This window comes from Eretmochelys imbricata, chromosome 1, assembly GCF_965152235.1.
Source record: "Eretmochelys imbricata isolate rEreImb1 chromosome 1, rEreImb1.hap1, whole genome shotgun sequence".
NCBI lineage: Eukaryota > Metazoa > Chordata > Testudines > Cheloniidae > Eretmochelys > Eretmochelys imbricata.
The window spans coordinates 206,771,524-206,789,549 of NC_135572.1; the positions used below are offsets into that span (position 1 = coordinate 206,771,524).

At 48.5% G+C, this 18,026-nt stretch overlaps 1 protein-coding gene across 1 annotated transcript in view; it reads right to left on the reverse strand.

Moving 5' to 3' along the window:
* FSTL1 (follistatin like 1) overlaps nt 1-5,086 on the reverse strand; it is an 82,226-nt gene extending 77,140 nt beyond the window's left edge. Inside the window, exon 1 of the mRNA XM_077818525.1 lies at nt 5,006-5,086. Coding sequence (XP_077674651.1) covers nt 5,006-5,086 — 81 coding nt within the window. The remainder of the gene's footprint in view (nt 1-5,005) is intronic.
* Between the last annotated feature and the right edge of the window lie 12,940 nt (nt 5,087-18,026).

Genomic DNA, 18,026 nt, shown 5'->3' on the forward strand with positions numbered 1-18,026 from the left:
TAAGTGCCAGCCATGGCCTCCTTCTCTCTGATTCCTTTACATTTTGGCTTAACAGAGATAACACAGTGGAAAGATGGTGTCTGTGATATGGGCCTTGAGTGTCTGGAGGTGTAGGGGTGTGTATGAAAAATGCAAAGACCCTCAACACTCTACTGTGGCTCTCAATAATGTTTCAGGAATAAATAATGGTACTATTATGTTTTTCTATACACAAAGACCAGCCATATATATTCAGTCTAAATGATATTTGCTTTAGATTAAGAGAACAAACAAAAAAGAACAAAAGTAAACTCACTGAGAGTACAGTGTGCACCTCTCTGTCACAGTCTGCATAGAATGTACAGAAAATGGCTGATGGCCTCCACAGACAGCATAGTCCTTAAAAATTTAAAACTGCTGCACACAGAAAACAAACTCATAACAATCACATAACTGACTACAGCACGCTGATATACTTTTCACTTCTATAGCTGAAAATTCAAAACTTAACATTTAACAATGCAAACCATGGGTGAGGGGCACATAACAGCTAAATACTGTACTCAAGAACATAATCAGTCAGGAATCCTTGTGGTTTATGTATTGTATATATAACAAAGAGTTTGGATCAGAAGCACTAGAGAAAGGAAAGATATTGCCTCTACAGAAATAAAATTAAATACATCAGTATTTCCAATCACTGTTGCTATTAATCCAAACTCCTTCTTACAGCTATAGTATCTGAGTCACAAAGGACCACAAATTATGTATATATTTCCCCAAGCACTAACATTGTTAAAAGCCAGTTGATATTGCTCAAGGCCAGGGCATATGTTACCAAGACAACTATAAAAGAGTCAGGAAATCACAAGTTAAGTCCTCACCCAAACCCTTGTAGCCTATAACCATGATATCACCTTCTCCACGTTACCTCAGTCAGATCCACCACACATATGCCTCTGCCTTCTACCCCCATACAAAATGTGCACCCATTAACCATGGCTTTGTGCAGTGGTTAGAAATGGGTGATTTCTAATTGTCTGGAGCATAGGGGTGCTGTTGTGCAGAAGCTGATGGTTAGTGTGTATGGGGCACATTTTTGGCTGATGGTTAATTGGATGATTGGTAATTAAAGGAATTCTTTGTTTTTTAAGTGGAAATAGTTTGTCATGTTGGGAAGTTACTGTTTATAACATTTGAAATAGTAAAAAGAAAAGGAGTACTTGTGGCACCTTAGAGACTAACCAATTTATTTGAGCATGAACTTTCGTGAGCTACAGCTACAGCACGAAAGCTCATGCTCAAATAAATTGGTTAGTCCCTAAGGTGCCACAAGTACTCCTTTTCTTTTTGCAAAGACAGACTAACACGGCTGTTACTCTGAAATTTGAAACAGTGTTGTTTAGATGATGTAATGAGGAAATATGGTGTTGTGGATTGTTTTTTCCATAGCTGATGTTTATGGTTGTAGTTAGGGGGCACATTTTGTGCGCAAGTGGAGGTATTTGTGTTATCCTGAATTAGCAAATGAACTTTTTAGGGGTTGGATTATAACCCTACAAGCCATCCTGAGGAAGGGACAGCATATAGCTATGCTTCCCCAGGACAGGAACCAGACTGGAACTCTGAGACATGTAAATGAGGCTCTCTGTGTCTCATGGAGTATGCCTTCACTCCAGAGTGTTTCAGGATTGGGTACCCAGGTCTCGGCACCTGTGTTAGCATAGCCTGGGTGTGATCATCCACCCTGTTACATCACACTTGAATGATACCTGTGTAGCCACATCCACACTGGTGCTGCAATAGCCCAGGTGAGGCACTAGGACCTGTAGGGGCATATTCTATGGGTCTTAATATTGCACTAAACTGTGCTGCTCTATGGATTGTTTCACAGTGTACTATGAGAGAACTTGACTGTCCTTCCTAGGCAGCAAGGTGGAAGTGTTCTTAGCCTGACAACTCAGTAAAGTGCAGCACTTCCGGCTTCCCACACTCTAGATTCCTGTCTGCAGCTTTCGTTCCAACTGGTGCTAAGGCATGGAGCCAGCTCAGAACAATGGCCTCTTCTAGGTGTTGGCACTAATGCAACTCTCATTTTGGCAACAGCAGGAAAATGAAGGGCATGAAAGATGGTGGAGGGTATTTTGGAGGTGGTTTGCCTCCCTGAGAAGGCAATGGCAGGCCCTGTTGAGATCACACAAGCTGCATGCAGATATAGTGTAGTGGGGACAGCTTATGCAGGTTTTAATAGCTATGGATTCCCCCTTTGCTGGCCGGCAGTTCTGGAACAGGATCACAAAGCCAAAGTGGTGGAATTACATCATCATGTAGACCTGGGATGACCAGCAGCGGCTCCAGAAGTGCCACATGAGAAAGCAGACCTTCATGGAACTGTGTGAGGAGCTTTCCCCAATCCCGCAGAGCCAGAATATGCAAATGAGGGAGGCGGTACTAATACAGAAGCAGGTTGCTATAGCCATCTACAAACTGGCACTGGCTACCCCAGATCGCTACCGGTCCATGACTAGTAAGTGTGATGTTGACAAGGCAACTGTCACTGCTGTGGTGATGGAGGTTTGCAAGACAATTAGTGATGTGATTTACCCTACAGGTGGTGAAGATTGCTAGTAGCTGGCTTTGACTTAATGGATTTCTGAACTGTGCGGGGGCCACTGATGGCACACGTGTGCCCCCTGTCTGCCCTTGCCCCCTCAAGCTGCACATGGTACGTCAACCAGAAAGGCTACAACTCCCTCATTATGCAGGCCTTGGTCGACCACTGAGGGAAGTTCATAAACACCAATGCCCGATGCACGGGGAGGATGCATGACTCTAGGGTACTCTGGAGAGCTGGCATCTTCAAAATTGGACAAGAAGGGACTTTATTTCCTCACAGTAATATGAATATCCATGGGATGTGTTTGTGCCCACAGTCATGTGTGTGTGCCCACAGCTGTTCTCTACTATCCTGGCTCATGACACCTTACCCCGTGTCATAAATATAAAGGGAAGGGTAAACCCCTTTGAAATCCCTCCTGGCCAGGGGAAAGCTCCTCTCACCTGTAAAGGGTTAAGAAGCTAAAGGTAACCTCGCTGGCACCTGACCAAAATGACCAATGAGGGGACAAGATACTTTCAAAAGCTGGGAGGAGGGAGAGAAACAAAGGGTCTGTGTCTGTCTGTATGCTGTGCTTGGCCAGGGATAGACCAGGAATGGAGTCTTAGAACTTTTAGTAAGTAATCTAGCTAGGTATGTGTTAGATTATGATTTCTTTAAATGGCTGAGAAAAGAATTGTGCTGAATAGAATAACTATTTCTGTCTGTGTATCTTTTTTGTAACTTAAGGTTTTGCCTAGAGGGGTTCTCTATGTTTTTGAATCTAATTACCCTGTAAGATATCTACCATCCTGATTTTACAGGGGGGATTTCCTCATTTCTATTTACTTCTATTTTCTATTAAAAGTCTTCTTGTAAAAAACTGAATGTTTTTTCATTGTTCTCAGATCCAAGGGTTTGGGTCTGTGGTCACCTATGCAAATTGGTGAGGCTTTTTATCCAACATTTCCCAGGAAAGGGGGGGGTGCAAGTGTTGGGAGGATTGTTCATTGTTCTTAAGATCCAAGGGTCTGGGTCTGTAGTCACCTAGGCAAATTGGTGAGGCTTTTTACCAAACCTTGTCCAGGAAGTGGGGTGCAGGGTTTTGGGAAGTATTTTGGGGGGAAAGACGCGTCCAAACAGCTCTTCCCCAGTAACCAGTATTAGTTTGGTGGTGGTAGCGGCCATTCCAAGGACCACGGGTGGAATACTTTGTACCTTGGGGAAGTTTTGACCTAAGCTGGTAAAGATAAGCTTAGGAGGTTTTTCATGCAGGTCCCCACATCTGTACCCTAGAGTTCAGAGTGGGGGAGGAACCTTGACACCCCGTTTAAGAGTACACAGCAGAAGGTGCCTTAATTCCACCCTGAACAGTTGCAGGCCAGGGATGGAGTCTGCATTTGGCCGACTGAATGTGAGATGGTGCTGCTTTTTCCCCTGTTTGGATGCCAGTGTGTCCAATGCCATTCATGTTATGTGGGCCTGTCATTCACTGCTGAACATGTGTGAGGAGAAGAGGGAAAGCTTGTGCCAGGAAAGAGTCAAATACAGTGCTGGTTTACATGCCCAGTACAGGCAACCAGCAAGCATCCCTCTGATAGCTAGGGCTGAAAAAATTAATGTACTCAATGCTTTTTTTGCCTGCCTTCATGAACAAGATCAGCTCCCAGACTACTGCACTGGGCAGCACAGCATGGGGAGGAGGTGACCAGCCCTCTGTGGAGAAAGAAGTGGTTTGGGACTATTTAGAAAAGCTGGACGAGCACAAGTCCATGGGGCCGGATGTGCTGCATCCGAGAGTGCTAAAGGAGTTGGCGGATGTGATTGCAGAGCCATTGGGCATTATCTCTGAAAACTCATGGCGATCAGGGGAGGTCCCAGATGACTGGAAAAAGGCTAATGTAGTGCCCATCTTTCCCATAACAATGATGGCAGTTGCATCTTACCCAGCTATTGTGATGCTGCTTCCTTTGCTGCTTCCTCTCCTGGCTAGTCCTCTGCCTCCATCCCAAAAAGTTCCTGGGACTCTGGGCTGAGTTCATAATGGCTGGGCCCCAAAGCAGTAAGTATCTGTCCCATCTCCTCTAGTTCATCCGTCCCATGGATCTATCCCATCTCCTCTGGATTATCTTCCCTCAGGGTTTCTTCTGGCTCCTCTCATTCACAAGCCCCTAGTCCAGTAATATCACCAACTGCTTTCAAAAGCCTGTCCAGCACAGCATGGAGCTCCAGAGCAGCACAAAGTACCTGGTCAAACTGCTTGTGGTAGGGGCAGGTTGATAGTTGTTGGACTGTCCATTAGAGTCTTTGGCCTTGTGGTATATGCTCTTTAGGTTTTTGATTCTTTCCCTGCAGTGACTTGCTATCCCTGAATCCCCTCCTCTGCCAGCTTAGATGTGATGATCTCTCCAAATGAGGCTTCTTACTCACCTCACCCGAGAGGTTCACCGGAGCCTTCATGTCAGCTTCTGGTGAGCTGGCATGCTGGGAGGATGATTTCCCAAATGGCATCTCTGTTCAAGTACTGTGTAGAACTGTAGCAAGATGCATGAAATGTAGGGTTGAAACACTGATACATAAACTGGTAGGTGACTGCTGGTGCAGAAGGAAGTAGGTAGAAGGGCAGGAAAATAGGGCCCCAAGGGAATTGTGGGAAGTCATTGGATGACGATCAGGCCCTGAGTTAAATATAGCCTGCATCCACTCTGCAAAATGGGTGTTAGAGTTTAAGTGGAATCTGGGTGTTAATGTATATCCCCAGCAACTCTGGGTTTAAAGCATTTCCAAACCCAGGGCAGAGGGTTTTGTGTGACTGGTAGGGGACTTAGGGGTAAAACCAGATCAGAGCCTGGGTTAACTCTGCAATGAAGACATACCATGGAGTCTAGACTATTTACACCCCCCTTTTATAGTGTATTTCTTTCTGTCACTGATATCACTTCCCTGAAGTTAGGTCATCTTTCAATATGTGGTTCTCTGCTTTCTGTAGTTAAATATTGTAATGTAACAATTTTTTCCTTTTTCAGTTTAATTTTTTGCTTAATTTCCAGCCTCTTTTAATTCCCCCCCACACACACACACACACACTGTGTCTTCTCCAGATCCTTCTCCTTCCCCAGCTATAGCAGCTGTACTGATCTTGATGTCCCCATGAAGGGGAAAGGAGCCCAGGAGAGCTGGCTGTATTTCAAGGAATCCCTGTGGAGGTTACAGGGACAAACCATCCCGATGTGTCAAAAGAATAGTAAATATGGCAGGCGACCAGCTTGGCTTAATGGTGAAATCCTAGCGGATCTTAAACATAAAAAAGAAGCTTACAAGAAGTGGAAGGTTGGACATATGACCAGGGAAGAGTATAAAAATATTGCTCGGGCATGTAGGAATGAAATCAGGAGGGCCAAATCACACCTGGAGTTGCAGCTAGCGAGGGATGTTAAGAGTAACAAGAAGGGTTTCTTCAGGTATGTTGGCAACAAGAAGAAATTCAAGGAAAGTGTGGGCCCCTTAATGAATGAGGGAGGCAACCTAGTGACAGAGGATGTGGAAAAAGCTAATGTACTCAATGCTTTTTTTGCCTCTGTCTTCACTAACAAGGTCAGCTCCCAGACTGCTGCGCTGGGCATCACAACGTGGGGAATAGATGGCCAGCCCTCTGTGGAGAAAGAGGTGGCTAGGGACTATTTAGAAAAGCTGGACGTGCACAAGTCCATGGGGCCAGACGAGTTGCATCCGAGAGCGCTAAAGGAATTGGCGGCTGTGATTGCAGAGCCATTGGCCATTATCTTTGAAAGCTCGTGGCGAACGGGGGAAGTCCCGGATGACTGGAAAAAGGCTAATGTAGTGCCAATCTTTAAAAAAGGGAAGAAGGAGGATCCTGGGAACTACAGGCCAGTCAGCCTCACCTCAGTCCCCGGAAAAATCATGGAGCAGGTCCTCAAAGAATCAATCCTGAAGCACTTACATGAGAGGAAAGTGATCAGGAACAGTCAGCATGGATTCACCAAGGGAAGGTCATGCCTGACTAATCTAATCGCCTTCTATGATGAGATTACTGGTTCTGTGGATGAAGGGAAAGCAGTGGATGTATTGTTTCTTGACTTTAGCAAAGCTTTTGACACGGTCTCCCACAGTACTCTTGTCAGCAAGTTAAAGAAGTATGGGCTGGATGAATGCACTATAAGGTGGGTAGAAAGTTGGCTAGATTGTCGGGCTTAACGGGTAGTGATCAATGGCTCCATGTCTAGTTGGCAGCTGGTGTCAAGTGGAGTGCCCCAGGGGTCGGTCCTGGGGCCGGTTTTGTTCAATATCTTCATAAATGATCTGGAGGATGGTGTGGATTGCACTCTCAGCAAATTTGCGGATGATACTAAACTGGGAGGAGTGGTAGATACGCTGGAGGGCAGGGATAGGATACAGAGGGACCTAGACAAATTGGAGGATTGGTCCAAAAGAAATCTGATGAGGTTCAACGAGGATAAGTGCAGGGTCCTGCACTTAGGACGGAAGAACCCAATGCACAGCTACAGACTAGGGACCGAATGGCTAGGTAGCAGTTCTGCGGAAAAGGACCTAGGGGTGACAGTGGACGAGAAGCTGGATATGAGTCAGCAGTGTGCCCTTGTTTCCAAGAAGGCCAATGGCATTTTGGGATGTATAAATAGGGGCATAGCGAGCAGATCGAGGGACGTGATCGTCCCCCTCTGTTCGACATTGGTGAGGCCTCATCTGGAGTACTATGTCCAGTTTTGGGCCCCACGCTACAAGAAGGATGTGGAAAAATTGGAAAGAGTCCAGCGAAGGGCAACAAAAATGATTAGGGGTCTGGAACACATGACTTATGAGGAGAGGCTGAGGGAACTGGGATTGTTTAGTCTGCAGAAGAGAAGAATGAGGGGGGATTTGATAGCTGCTTTCAACTACCTGAGAGGTGGTTCCAGAGAGGATGGTTCTAGACTATTCTCAGTGGTAGAAGAGGACAGGACAAGGAGTAATGGTCTCAAGTTGCAGTGGGGGAGGTTTAGGTTGGATATTAGGAAAAACTTTTTCACTAGGAGGGTGGTGAAACACTGGAATGTGTTACCTAGTGAGATGGTAGAATCTCCTTCCTTAGAAGTTTTTAAGGTCAGGCTTGACAAAGCCCTGCCTGGGATGATTTAATTGGGGATTGGTCCTGCTTTGAGCCGGGGGTTGGACTAGATGACCTCTTGAGGTCCCTTCCAACCCTGATATTCTATGATTCTATGATTCTAATGCTGTATTTCAGGGCATGCGCAATCTATTCTTTTCAACAAGATTGAGTGATTGTTTTTCTGTGCACAGCAGATGTCTTCATTTTAACAGGTTTTATTGGGGGCATTGTCTGCCCTTTTATTATCAGTCTGGCACTGCAAGTAATGTGGTCCATGTAAAATGCATTCATTAGTGGTTGATATATTTGATTGACTCACTGATACTTTCAAAACTCCCACTAGGCACCTTGCTGTATCTTTAGGCACCTAATGCCTCTAAAAATCTGGCACTTTATCTCCAGCCTCTCTCCTGAGCTGACTGTTCTTAGAGTTTATTCTTTTAGCCTCTGAAAGACTCCCAGCCTTTTATATGCCTTAGCTGGAGCCAGGGGTGGCAGGTTTGTAGAAATTTTGGTGGTGCCCAGAATGCCCAGAGCCTGCCCCCTCCCCTCCCCCCGAACTCTGCCCCGCACCTGCCTAAGGCTCTGCGAGGGAGTTTGGGTCGGGGGAGAAGGTCTGACCTGCAGGCCCTGGGCTGGGGCAGGAGATTGGGGTGTAGGATGGTCGAGAGGTTGGGCTCTGGGATGGACTCTGGGGCAGAGGCACCAACATTTTTCTGCGCCGGTGGGTGCTCGCGCACTGCCCCCACCCCAAAGTCCCCGCCCTAACTCTGCCCCTCCCTGCCCCATTGGACCCCTCCCCGAATCCCCACCCCAGCCCCGCCTCCTCCCTCAAGCGTGCCGTGTTCCCCCTCCTCCCCCCTCCCTCCCAGGCTTGCTGAGCGAAACAGCTGTTTCGCAGCACCAGCACTGGGAGTGACGGGGGAGAAGCAGGATTCAGCGGCACGCTCGGGGCAGAGGCGGAGCGAAGGCGGAGGTGAGCTAGGGCGGAGGGGAGGGGCGGGGAGCTGCCGGTGGGTGCAGAGCACCCACCAATTTTTCCCGTGGATGCTCCAGCCCCAGAGCACCCACGGAGTCGGTGCCTATGGTCTGGGGTGCAGGCTCTGGGATGGAATTTGGGTGCTGGGTGCAGGCTGGGGCAGGGGGTGAGGGGTGCAGGCTCTGGGAGGGAGTTTGGGGGCAGGAGAGGGTGTGTAGGAAGGGGGTGGGGATGCAGGCTCTGGGATGGAGTTTGGGTGCTGGATGCATCCTCCAGGCTAGGGCAGGGGGTGGGTGTGCACGAGGGGATCAGGGGTGCAGGCTCTGGGACAGTGTTTGAGTGCAGGCTGGGGGGGGGGTGCAGGCTCTGGGAGGGAGTTTGGGGATGAGAGGCGGTGCGGAGGGAGGGGGTGTAGGCTCTGGAACAGAGTTTGGGTGTAGGCTCTGGGCTGGGGCAAGGGGTGGGGGTGTAGGAGGGAGTTTGGGTGCAGGAGGGGTGTGTGGGAAGGGGGTGGGGGTACAGGCTGTGGGACGGAGTTTGGGTGCTGGGTGCAGGCTCTGGGCTGGGGCAGGGGATGCAGGAGGGGGTGAGGGGTGCAGGCTCTGGGAGGGAGTTTGGGGATTGGAGGGGGGTGGGGTGGGGGCGCAGGCTCTGGGAGGGGGCGGGGGGTGCAGGCTCTGGAAGGGGGCAGGGGTGTGTGGCGCTCACGGGGAGGGGACTGCCATCACACGTGGCTTCCTTCCTCCCCTGCTGCCCCTCACCATAGCCTCACTGGGGGTAGGGGATGGGGCTGCCCCTTGCCCAGGGTTGGGCAGGAGTGGTGGCTGCGGGGCGGGGATCACAGGGTCAAACACTCACTGAAGCCCCAGCAGCTGCTCAGGTGAGTGAGGTCCACTCCAGACGTCTCCCGCAGGAAGCCCCCTCGAGGTCTCCTCCTGGTGGATGCCGGGGGAGGGGAGCATGTGTGTGCCTCCCCCTCCTCCTCCCCCTCCTGAGGTGCAGCAGCCGCCAGCTGCTTCCGCCCGCCGCCAGCGCTGCTCTTGTGCTGTGCTACAGCCTGAGGCAGCAGCAGCAGCAGCCAGCGCCAGCAGGTGGGGGTGCTCAGGGGGGATGCTCTGGGGGGGAATGCTCCAGGCAGGGCCAGGGGAGAGACCCAGCTCCAAACATTGGTGGAGCAGGGCCCCCAGCCCTGAATATTCCTGGATCCCGGGCACCACGGGCCCATACACCTCCCAGCCCCTGGCTAGAGCTAATGAGATCTACCTGCTCTGGTTGCTACAGCAAGTCAGCAGCAAACCACTCAACTGTTCCAGATTTTGTGGAACATTCCGTGTTTCAGGGGTGGGTGTGTATTCATTTGTTCCCCTTTCTCACACTCAGTAGGTTATCAAAAGGCTTTCTACGCTGGCAGTGAGAAGCTCTAAGATCACTTCTTCTACACATTGCTGTTTATATTTTTGTGTGCTTCATAGCACTTTTTATTAAACATGACTTTATACCCGTGCCTTAGGTAGACGATCAGGATCATTTCCCACACCCGCTCATTTTACAAATAAGTTAGTTGAGAGGTTGCATAAGGTCACTTCTAGTAGATTAGATTCCAAGATTCTATTAGGACAGGCCCAAGTTTGACCCCCCTCAGCCTCTCAGAGTAAGTCTGCTAAAATAATTTACTTAGCTCGCCTGTATGTAAGGACTGTTTTAACCACTAGACCACATTCCCCTTCCAGGGGCAGGAGTAGATCGCAGAAATCCTTATTCCCAACATTGTGTTGCTGACTAGCAAATAATTGTATAACACATGGACAAATTGTAGTTCTCATATATGGTAAAAATTCCTCCTTTGGCACAAGCAGAAGGGGTCTGTGATGAGGGGTGAGGGGTTCAAACCCTGCTGTGAATCCATACAGCCATCCTTATGATTGCATATCATAACATTTCTGGTTTGTCCAGTGTTCTTTTAAAACAACTGATTTATTTAATTCATACAACAAGAAAACATCTTTTAAAACAGATTTTAAATCTACTATAATCTGTCAGTTGTGGTGCGATCTGCAACAAAATACTAATGTTCCACATATCCACCATGTATCACACTGCCAGCTGCTGTTGTCACATTTGCCATTTGAAAGGTATGGTCAGCAGAATAGTCGGGCATCTCCCATCAGGATGCTAAAGCCTGACCTCCTGTTTTGATATGTAAGCAGTGTCAGGATGAGCTCCACCCTGACATCTGGTGGTGAGGTGTGGCAAGTTGTGGAAAAGAACTTCAGGGGCCAATCTCATTTGCATAGGCACACCCACCCCGCCTAGAATGAGGCCATAGCTGCCCAAATGGTCACTTTGGCTGCTGTGAGATCCCCAGTGTCTCTGTTATTGGGGCAGGAAGAATAAATTGTTATTATCCTGATTATGGGAACTGTGCTTGGAACTGTACTTGGCCTTTTGTTATGCTGGAGGGACTCACCATCAACTAAGTAGTACTCACTAGGCAAGGGTCATGGGTTCCAAAACTCTGTGAATTGAGAGAGGCTGGGGACAAGTATTAATGCTTGGTGGCATGGGCCCCTTGGTGAGGGCCTTACATGCTAATTGCACTTCCTCCTCTCTCCACTGTGGAATATCAGAGCTAATTTTGATTTCATTAGAAGTCTAGTTACAGGCTGCTGAGCTCACTTTGGGCTAATGGTGCACCAGTACTGAGGCTCCCCTACTACAAGCTGAATTCACCAAAGAGCTGAACTGATTAAGAGCTGAAATCACTGAGCGTTGTGTTAAGTAGTGGGGGAGCCTGAAGATATATTGTGGAGCAGTTTGCGGGATGGCTGGAGTGCCTTGTGGACAGGCTGGTGGAGCAGTTCATAGGACAGTGGGAGCTGCTGGTGGGACGCGGAGCAGTTCGTGGGACGGTGGGAGCTGTGTGTGGGCTGCGGAGCTGAGCGAAGCAGTTTGTGGGGTGGCTGGCGGAGTGGAGCGAAGGCCTATGGAGCTGTGGGACGGTCAGCTTCAGATCATGTAAGGTGCCTCTTACCTCCACCCCCATCTCCACCCAGGTTGGGAGGTAAAGCTCTGCAGATAAACTTTTGAACTCTGGGGCTGCCCTGACCAAGGACAGAGACTTTTGGGTCATTGGACTTTTGGGACTTTGGGTGATTTGGGGTTGCTGGACTCAAGAACAAAAGGGAAAGGGCATGCCCCAATTTGCTTGGGGTGGGTTTTTTGCTCATGGGTTGTGTTATGAATCCTGTTGGTGGTGTTTCCCCAACATAATGCCACATTGTTTCTCTCTGTTATTAAAAGGCTTTTTGCTACACTCAGACTATGTGCTTGCGAGAGGGGAAGTATTGCCTCCTGGAGGCGCCCAGCAGGGGTGGTATATATTTGTCCCAGGTCACTGGGTGGGGGCTCGAGCTAGTTTGCATTGTGTTTTTGGAATGGATCCCCTAGATATTGAACCCGGCCGGCCCTTGTTGCTGCCAACTCTGATGGGCAGAAGGGTTACAGGTACAAGGGGAAAAAATAACCCCCTTAACCAGACAAAGGTTTTTGCTAATGGCTCTGCTATTGGTGCTTGTGGCTCTTAGATGCTGTGTCAGAGAGCTAGTTGGGTGAAGTGTGGGCTTGTACATTTGTCCTTTTATAGAATGCAAGAGCCTGGTGAACACAGTAACAAAAGAAAAATGGCTCTGCCGGCAACTAACACAAGATTGTGCATTGAGCAAAGCTGCTTTGCCAAAGACTTCAGCCACCCCAAGGTCTAGTGTAGTCCATCTCTGAAAGGAAAAGCCAAAGCTGTTGTGATTATGCTATGTGATGCTGTTCTCACTCGCCATGAGTTGCCACCTCCGAAATGGTCTAATTTTCTTCCACTCCCACTGGAGCTGAGAAAATGATTTGAATCTCCCTCCCCAATAATCTGGCCACCTTTCCCTCCTGTGGCATCACTTCTCCTTTTGTGCCACTTCAATGCAGCTTGCAGCCACAGCTGAAGTGCTATTTAAGGGTATGTCTACACTGCAACATAAGCACAGGTTTGAACTCAGGTTCAAGCCTAAACCCCCTTCTCATCTACATGCAAACTGCACTAACCCAGGACTTGGATTTAATGTCCCAGCATCCTGCGGGTGTGGAGGGGCTGAGCCTTTGTCATGCGAGGACCCCAGGGCTCAAGCCCTATTGCTTTGCAGTGTAGATGCAGTCCCACTGGACTTATGCTCTGGGACTCTGCCAGAAGTATTCCACAGGCCAATTTTATTTGTCCTCAGGACAGTCAGGTTTGGGAGACAGTCAGGTTTTCCCACACTGCCCCACAAAAAAAGGGCTAGAGCAGCTACATTTTGGAAGAGCGCTAGGAAGCCTGGGATATGGCTGGTTTGACTCCAGCTTGCAAAATGCAGTGTAGACACTGGAGCCCCAGGTTGAGATCCAGGGGTCAACAACTCCTAACCTGGGGTTACAAATGAGTAGAGATGTTTGAGCTCTAGGTGAACAAACCCCATGTCTGCTAACTCAAATTCTACTAACCCTGGGCTTACATTGCAGCACAGACATACCCTGAATGCTCCGGGGAGGAGGTGCTCAGCCAGTGTTGCTGCTGCAAAGCTGCAAAGAAACCCTCCTGAGGTTATTGCTTCAACGACATGTTGAGACTCATGCTAGTGGCAGGGCTCAAGTAACCTTTTGTGGGCCCCGGCGCCTGGACCATGGCCCCACCCCCTGCTCTGCCCTGAGGCCCCATCCCGACTTCACCTGTGCTCTGCCCCCCCAAGGGGCAGGAGGCAAAGAGATGCAAGCAGCAGGTGGGAGAACGGGGCGGGGAGGCAAGGCGGGGAGGGGGCAGAAAGGAGTGAGCAGTGGTCAGGGCCTTGGGGGAAAGAGGCTGCATGGAGGGCTGGGGGTGGGACCTTGGAGTGGAGCACAGGTGGAGAGGAGGGGTGGGGCCATGGTCTAATGGTGATAGTTTGGCCAAGGGAAGTTAACTTCCTCAAATTGACTGCATGAAGGAACTGTGTATAATGATGAAAAACAAAGCAAAAAAGAAACTACACAAAGATCAAACATTTGTAACAAGTCACAGCTACTGTTATACCTACCAGTACTGTCAGAGTGAGCTTCTGTGACTGTTACTCAAGGCTCCCCACTGCCTGTTGTTTAACTGTGCACCTATGATAACTGTCCCCAGCCCTCCCATGGATTATCAGCAGAACCCAAAACCATTAGCACTGAAAAACCCCAGGGCTCCTCTACATGAGCTAAAAGCCATTAGCAGGCTTTAAGCCTCTGTGTGGGCCAGCCACTAGCTGGAGACATGTTCAGACACACCTAGACAGTACTCTAGCCCTCAGTGCTGCTTAGGGTGTTTGTTGGGACATCAGGCTTTGAGGCAACTCAAAGCCTTTTGCAGGCTACAATGAGGTCAGCTAAATGAAAGCGGGTTTAGCCATCGACTGGTCTAAACCGATTCAGTCTAGGACTGTGTTTATTAGCACATTAACAGTTATATAATGTTCAAGTAACTGGCCACTGCTAATCAGGCAAATGTGTGCGTGAACTCAGCTCACCCAAGAGACAAGTATGTGTCATTGTTTAGCAGTTCTAGGAGAGCATAATGTTTCCTTCCAACACCATGTAGCTCAGTGAGAGCCAAAGGTTTATATATCTCCCTTTTTTTCCATAGAGTGGGACAGCTGCAAACTTAAGATCCCTGAAGGAATGTCTTTGGTGCTGTCAGAAAGGTTATTTAGGGTCTCATCCTGTGGGATGCTGACCCCCCTCAATTCCCACTAAAGTGACTGGGAACTGTAGGCGCTTAGCACATCTGGAAATCAGGCCACTTATTTAGGGGGCTAAGAATGGATGAAGAGTCTAACTTTAGACAGCCCCATTTGAAAATGTTGGCCTTTGTTTATTAAAGCCAGACTGCTCAATTAGACTGGATGGTCACAGATTTTTTTGAGCCTTTAAACCCAAGAGCAGAGCAAGTATTTGTAAAAGAAAAACCGGTCTGCCAACTGTGGAGGAAAATGAAGAGGCTGCAGCCAGCATCTTGGATTGGAGACACTGGTGACAGGATGTAATACAGATGAGGAGCTGCAATTCCAAACTTTGGACAAGTTGCCATCAGCGAACAGGCATTGCAGGAAACGGAGTTCTAATATGATGCTCACAGTGCAGGGTCAGCACAATGCTCCAGGAAGCACTAATGGGCTATGTATGATGACTGGATGGGGGAGATGAGAGGTAACGTTTCTGACAGCCAACCAGATTGGAACAGAGGAGGGAAGAAAAACAGGAGTAAAAGGCAATAATGAAAGCGCCCTCACAAGAGGAGAACTGGAAAGGAGGGCAGACAGGTTACGGAGGTAACTTTGGGATGGGGCCTAACAGTTGCTGGAAGGCTGAGGTAGGGCAACTATTTGCAGTAGAAGTGCAGTGCTCCCGTTTCTAGATCCAACAGTAGGACTTCATCTGAACCCACAGGTTCTAGCCCCATAGTGCAGAAAGTGAACACAGGGTTCATTGAACTTGAGTCTCTGCCTTTACTGAAATGTCTGGAGATGGGGTATACGGACCACACACTGACCAAGAAGGGGTTAATGAGAGCCTGTAAGCTTAGTCAGCCCCACGCCATTACACATGTGTAAAGTGTCAAGCCTGGGGGGAGGAGATAAAAGAGGAAAACCCAGGTCAATGGTGACTGATTGGGAGAGAGAGACCTTGTGAGAGAGCCCTGTGAAGGAAGGCCTCGCTGGGGCCAGAGTCTAACCAGAGACTGCTTGAAGCTGCCTGGAAGGATCAGCTGGGGCAGGGCCTAACTAGAGACTCCTAAGGGTCAGAGCCTCCTTGGGACAGGTAGGCCTGGTGCAGCCGTTCTGTTGTTTCTCATAACTAGTCTGGATCCTCTTTGTTTTGGGATTAGCAGAAGAGTCAGTTGGGGAAGAGACTGTGAGGAAGTCCTAGCTGCCAGCCACAGTAGGAAGCAGCCCAAGGATCCAGCAGAGGGTCTAAACAAACTTCTCTTCTGCTTCATACAGGGTCCCTGGGCTGGAACTCAGTGTAGAGGGCAGATCTGGGTTCCCCTACTGGCCCAGTTAGGACTGGGGTGTGAAGACCCTAAAGCAAGTGGCTGGCAGGCCCAAAAGCCTGAGGCTGGACCAAACCCTGCTGTGGTGCTGCCAGGCCAGTGGTGTGTTGGACTCAAGTTTCCCTGGAAGAGGCTGGACTAAAAGGATATGTCTACACAGCAAAGAAAACCCCAGGGCTGGCTCAGGGCAGCTGATTTAGTCTCGTGGGGCTCCAGCTGTGGGGCTGTTTCATTGCAGTGTGGATTTCTGGGCTGTGGCTGAAGCCTGAACTCTGGGACCCTCCCACCCTGCAGGATCCTGGAACCTGGACTCCAGCCCAGGCCTGGAAGTCTACACTGCAATTAAACAGCCCCTTAGCCTGAGTCAGCTGCCTCAGGATAGCCACAGGTGTCTACTTGCTGTGTAGATATACCCAAAGTGACTAGGCTTGAGGGCCAAGACACAGGAAGAGGCAGTCCACTGTGGGGCCAGAGCATCAGTCAGCAGAGGGTGCCAAATAGGAGGAGAGCCACTACACCATGCCCAGCTATGAGGGGATGCGCCTTCAATGAGTACACTGTTCCATGGTCTGTACCATGATTTCCTGCTACAGCAACAGCTGCTGGTCCTTTAGCTAGTAGTAACAGGCCCCTTTAGTGCCCAGAAAAATTAGGACATAATTGCTGCTGTGAATAAACTGTCTCCCCACTGACGAGACCCAGATGTCTGATGTCTTGCACCTTGCACAAGCTCATACCTAACTTTAGTTGGCCAGATCCATGGTCATATGTTGCTGTACAAGATGAACCATCTGCCTTGATAACAGCCCCAAGTCTAGGTTTTAACTATTGTTGGCATTCACCATTGTCCTCTACTCCCAGAAGGTGAGAAGCCATCATTAGTTTGGACTGTCAACCAGGGGACACAGGCTGTCCAGAATACTGACAAGCACAAGCAAATGTCATGAAAGCTTATTACCCTCAAAGTGTTTGCATAAACCTACATTTAAATTTCATTTTGCTTTAACTTTATACTCTTTTCCTTTGTGCTATGTTTAAAAAAGACGTATTGGTTATTAAAATTCATGCTTTCAAATATTTAACTAATGTTTAATTGCTACCAAATGGACAGCATCTCCAAGGAACGTTGGGATCTACCTCAACTACTGGTGTATCACTCAGTAATGCAAACCTAAAGAATACCACACATGGTTTGATGTTCCATTAAGGGATATTGATATGTATGCCAATGTGATACTTATAACACAGAGACTCCAGTGTGTGGCCACTATGACTCAGACTAGTACAATGAGACACAGAAGCTAGCTGCTCCTGTCTCCTGCCTGGCAAAGCTTACTAGTGACAACCAGCAGTAAAGGTAACTTCTAATATGGATGGACCTGTGTAGTAACTAATTACAAGAAATTTACCTCGCTTGTAATGTCACTAATTTCTGTTTTACTCCTCATTTAGGTAGCATTATGGGTCAGACTATAATAATGCTTAAATCCACTTTTTCAAAATAAATTCAAAATAATTTATCACACAAGGATAGAAGTTGCATTTAAAGCTTTGCTTATGTTACAAAAAATATTTAGTTTTAATTGTACTAATTACATACAGCCTCTTACACATTTTGCTAAAAGAGTATAAGTTCCAAACAAAAGTTCTTATCTCTGCGTCATATATTAATTTAGCAAAGGTGTCGCCCTGATATAACAATAGAGTGACAAGTGGGGACCTGTTACCTAAAACATATGTTAGATTAGCATATAACACATTATACCAGCAACATTTGGCATGCGGCCCATCAGGGAAATCCGTTGGCAAGCCAGGACGGTTTGTTTACTTGCAGCGTTCGGCTGATTGCAGCTCCCCCTGGCTGATCCAGGCCAATGGGGACTGCAGGAAGCAGCATGGCCCGAGGTATGTGCTGGCCGCTGCTTTCTGCAGCCCCCATTGCCTGGAGCGGCAAACTGCGGACAGTGGGAGCGAAAATCAGCTGAACGCTGCAGGTAAAGAAACCGCCCCAGCCCGTCAGCAGATTTCCCTGACAGGCCGCCGCGTGCTGAAGGTTGCCGATCTCTGCATTATACAAATGTCTGGCAGTTATAAGAGCAGAACTGGCCTACGTTCTTCTTAGAGTTCTGTTCACTCATGCTAAACAACACCCCACAATACCCTGCAATAGTACAGCTCAGCTTTTGGCATAAACAGATACATTTTTTTCTGTCTTCGTACAAGTGAGGGTGGTACCGTCACAGACAACGCTTGCAGTGCT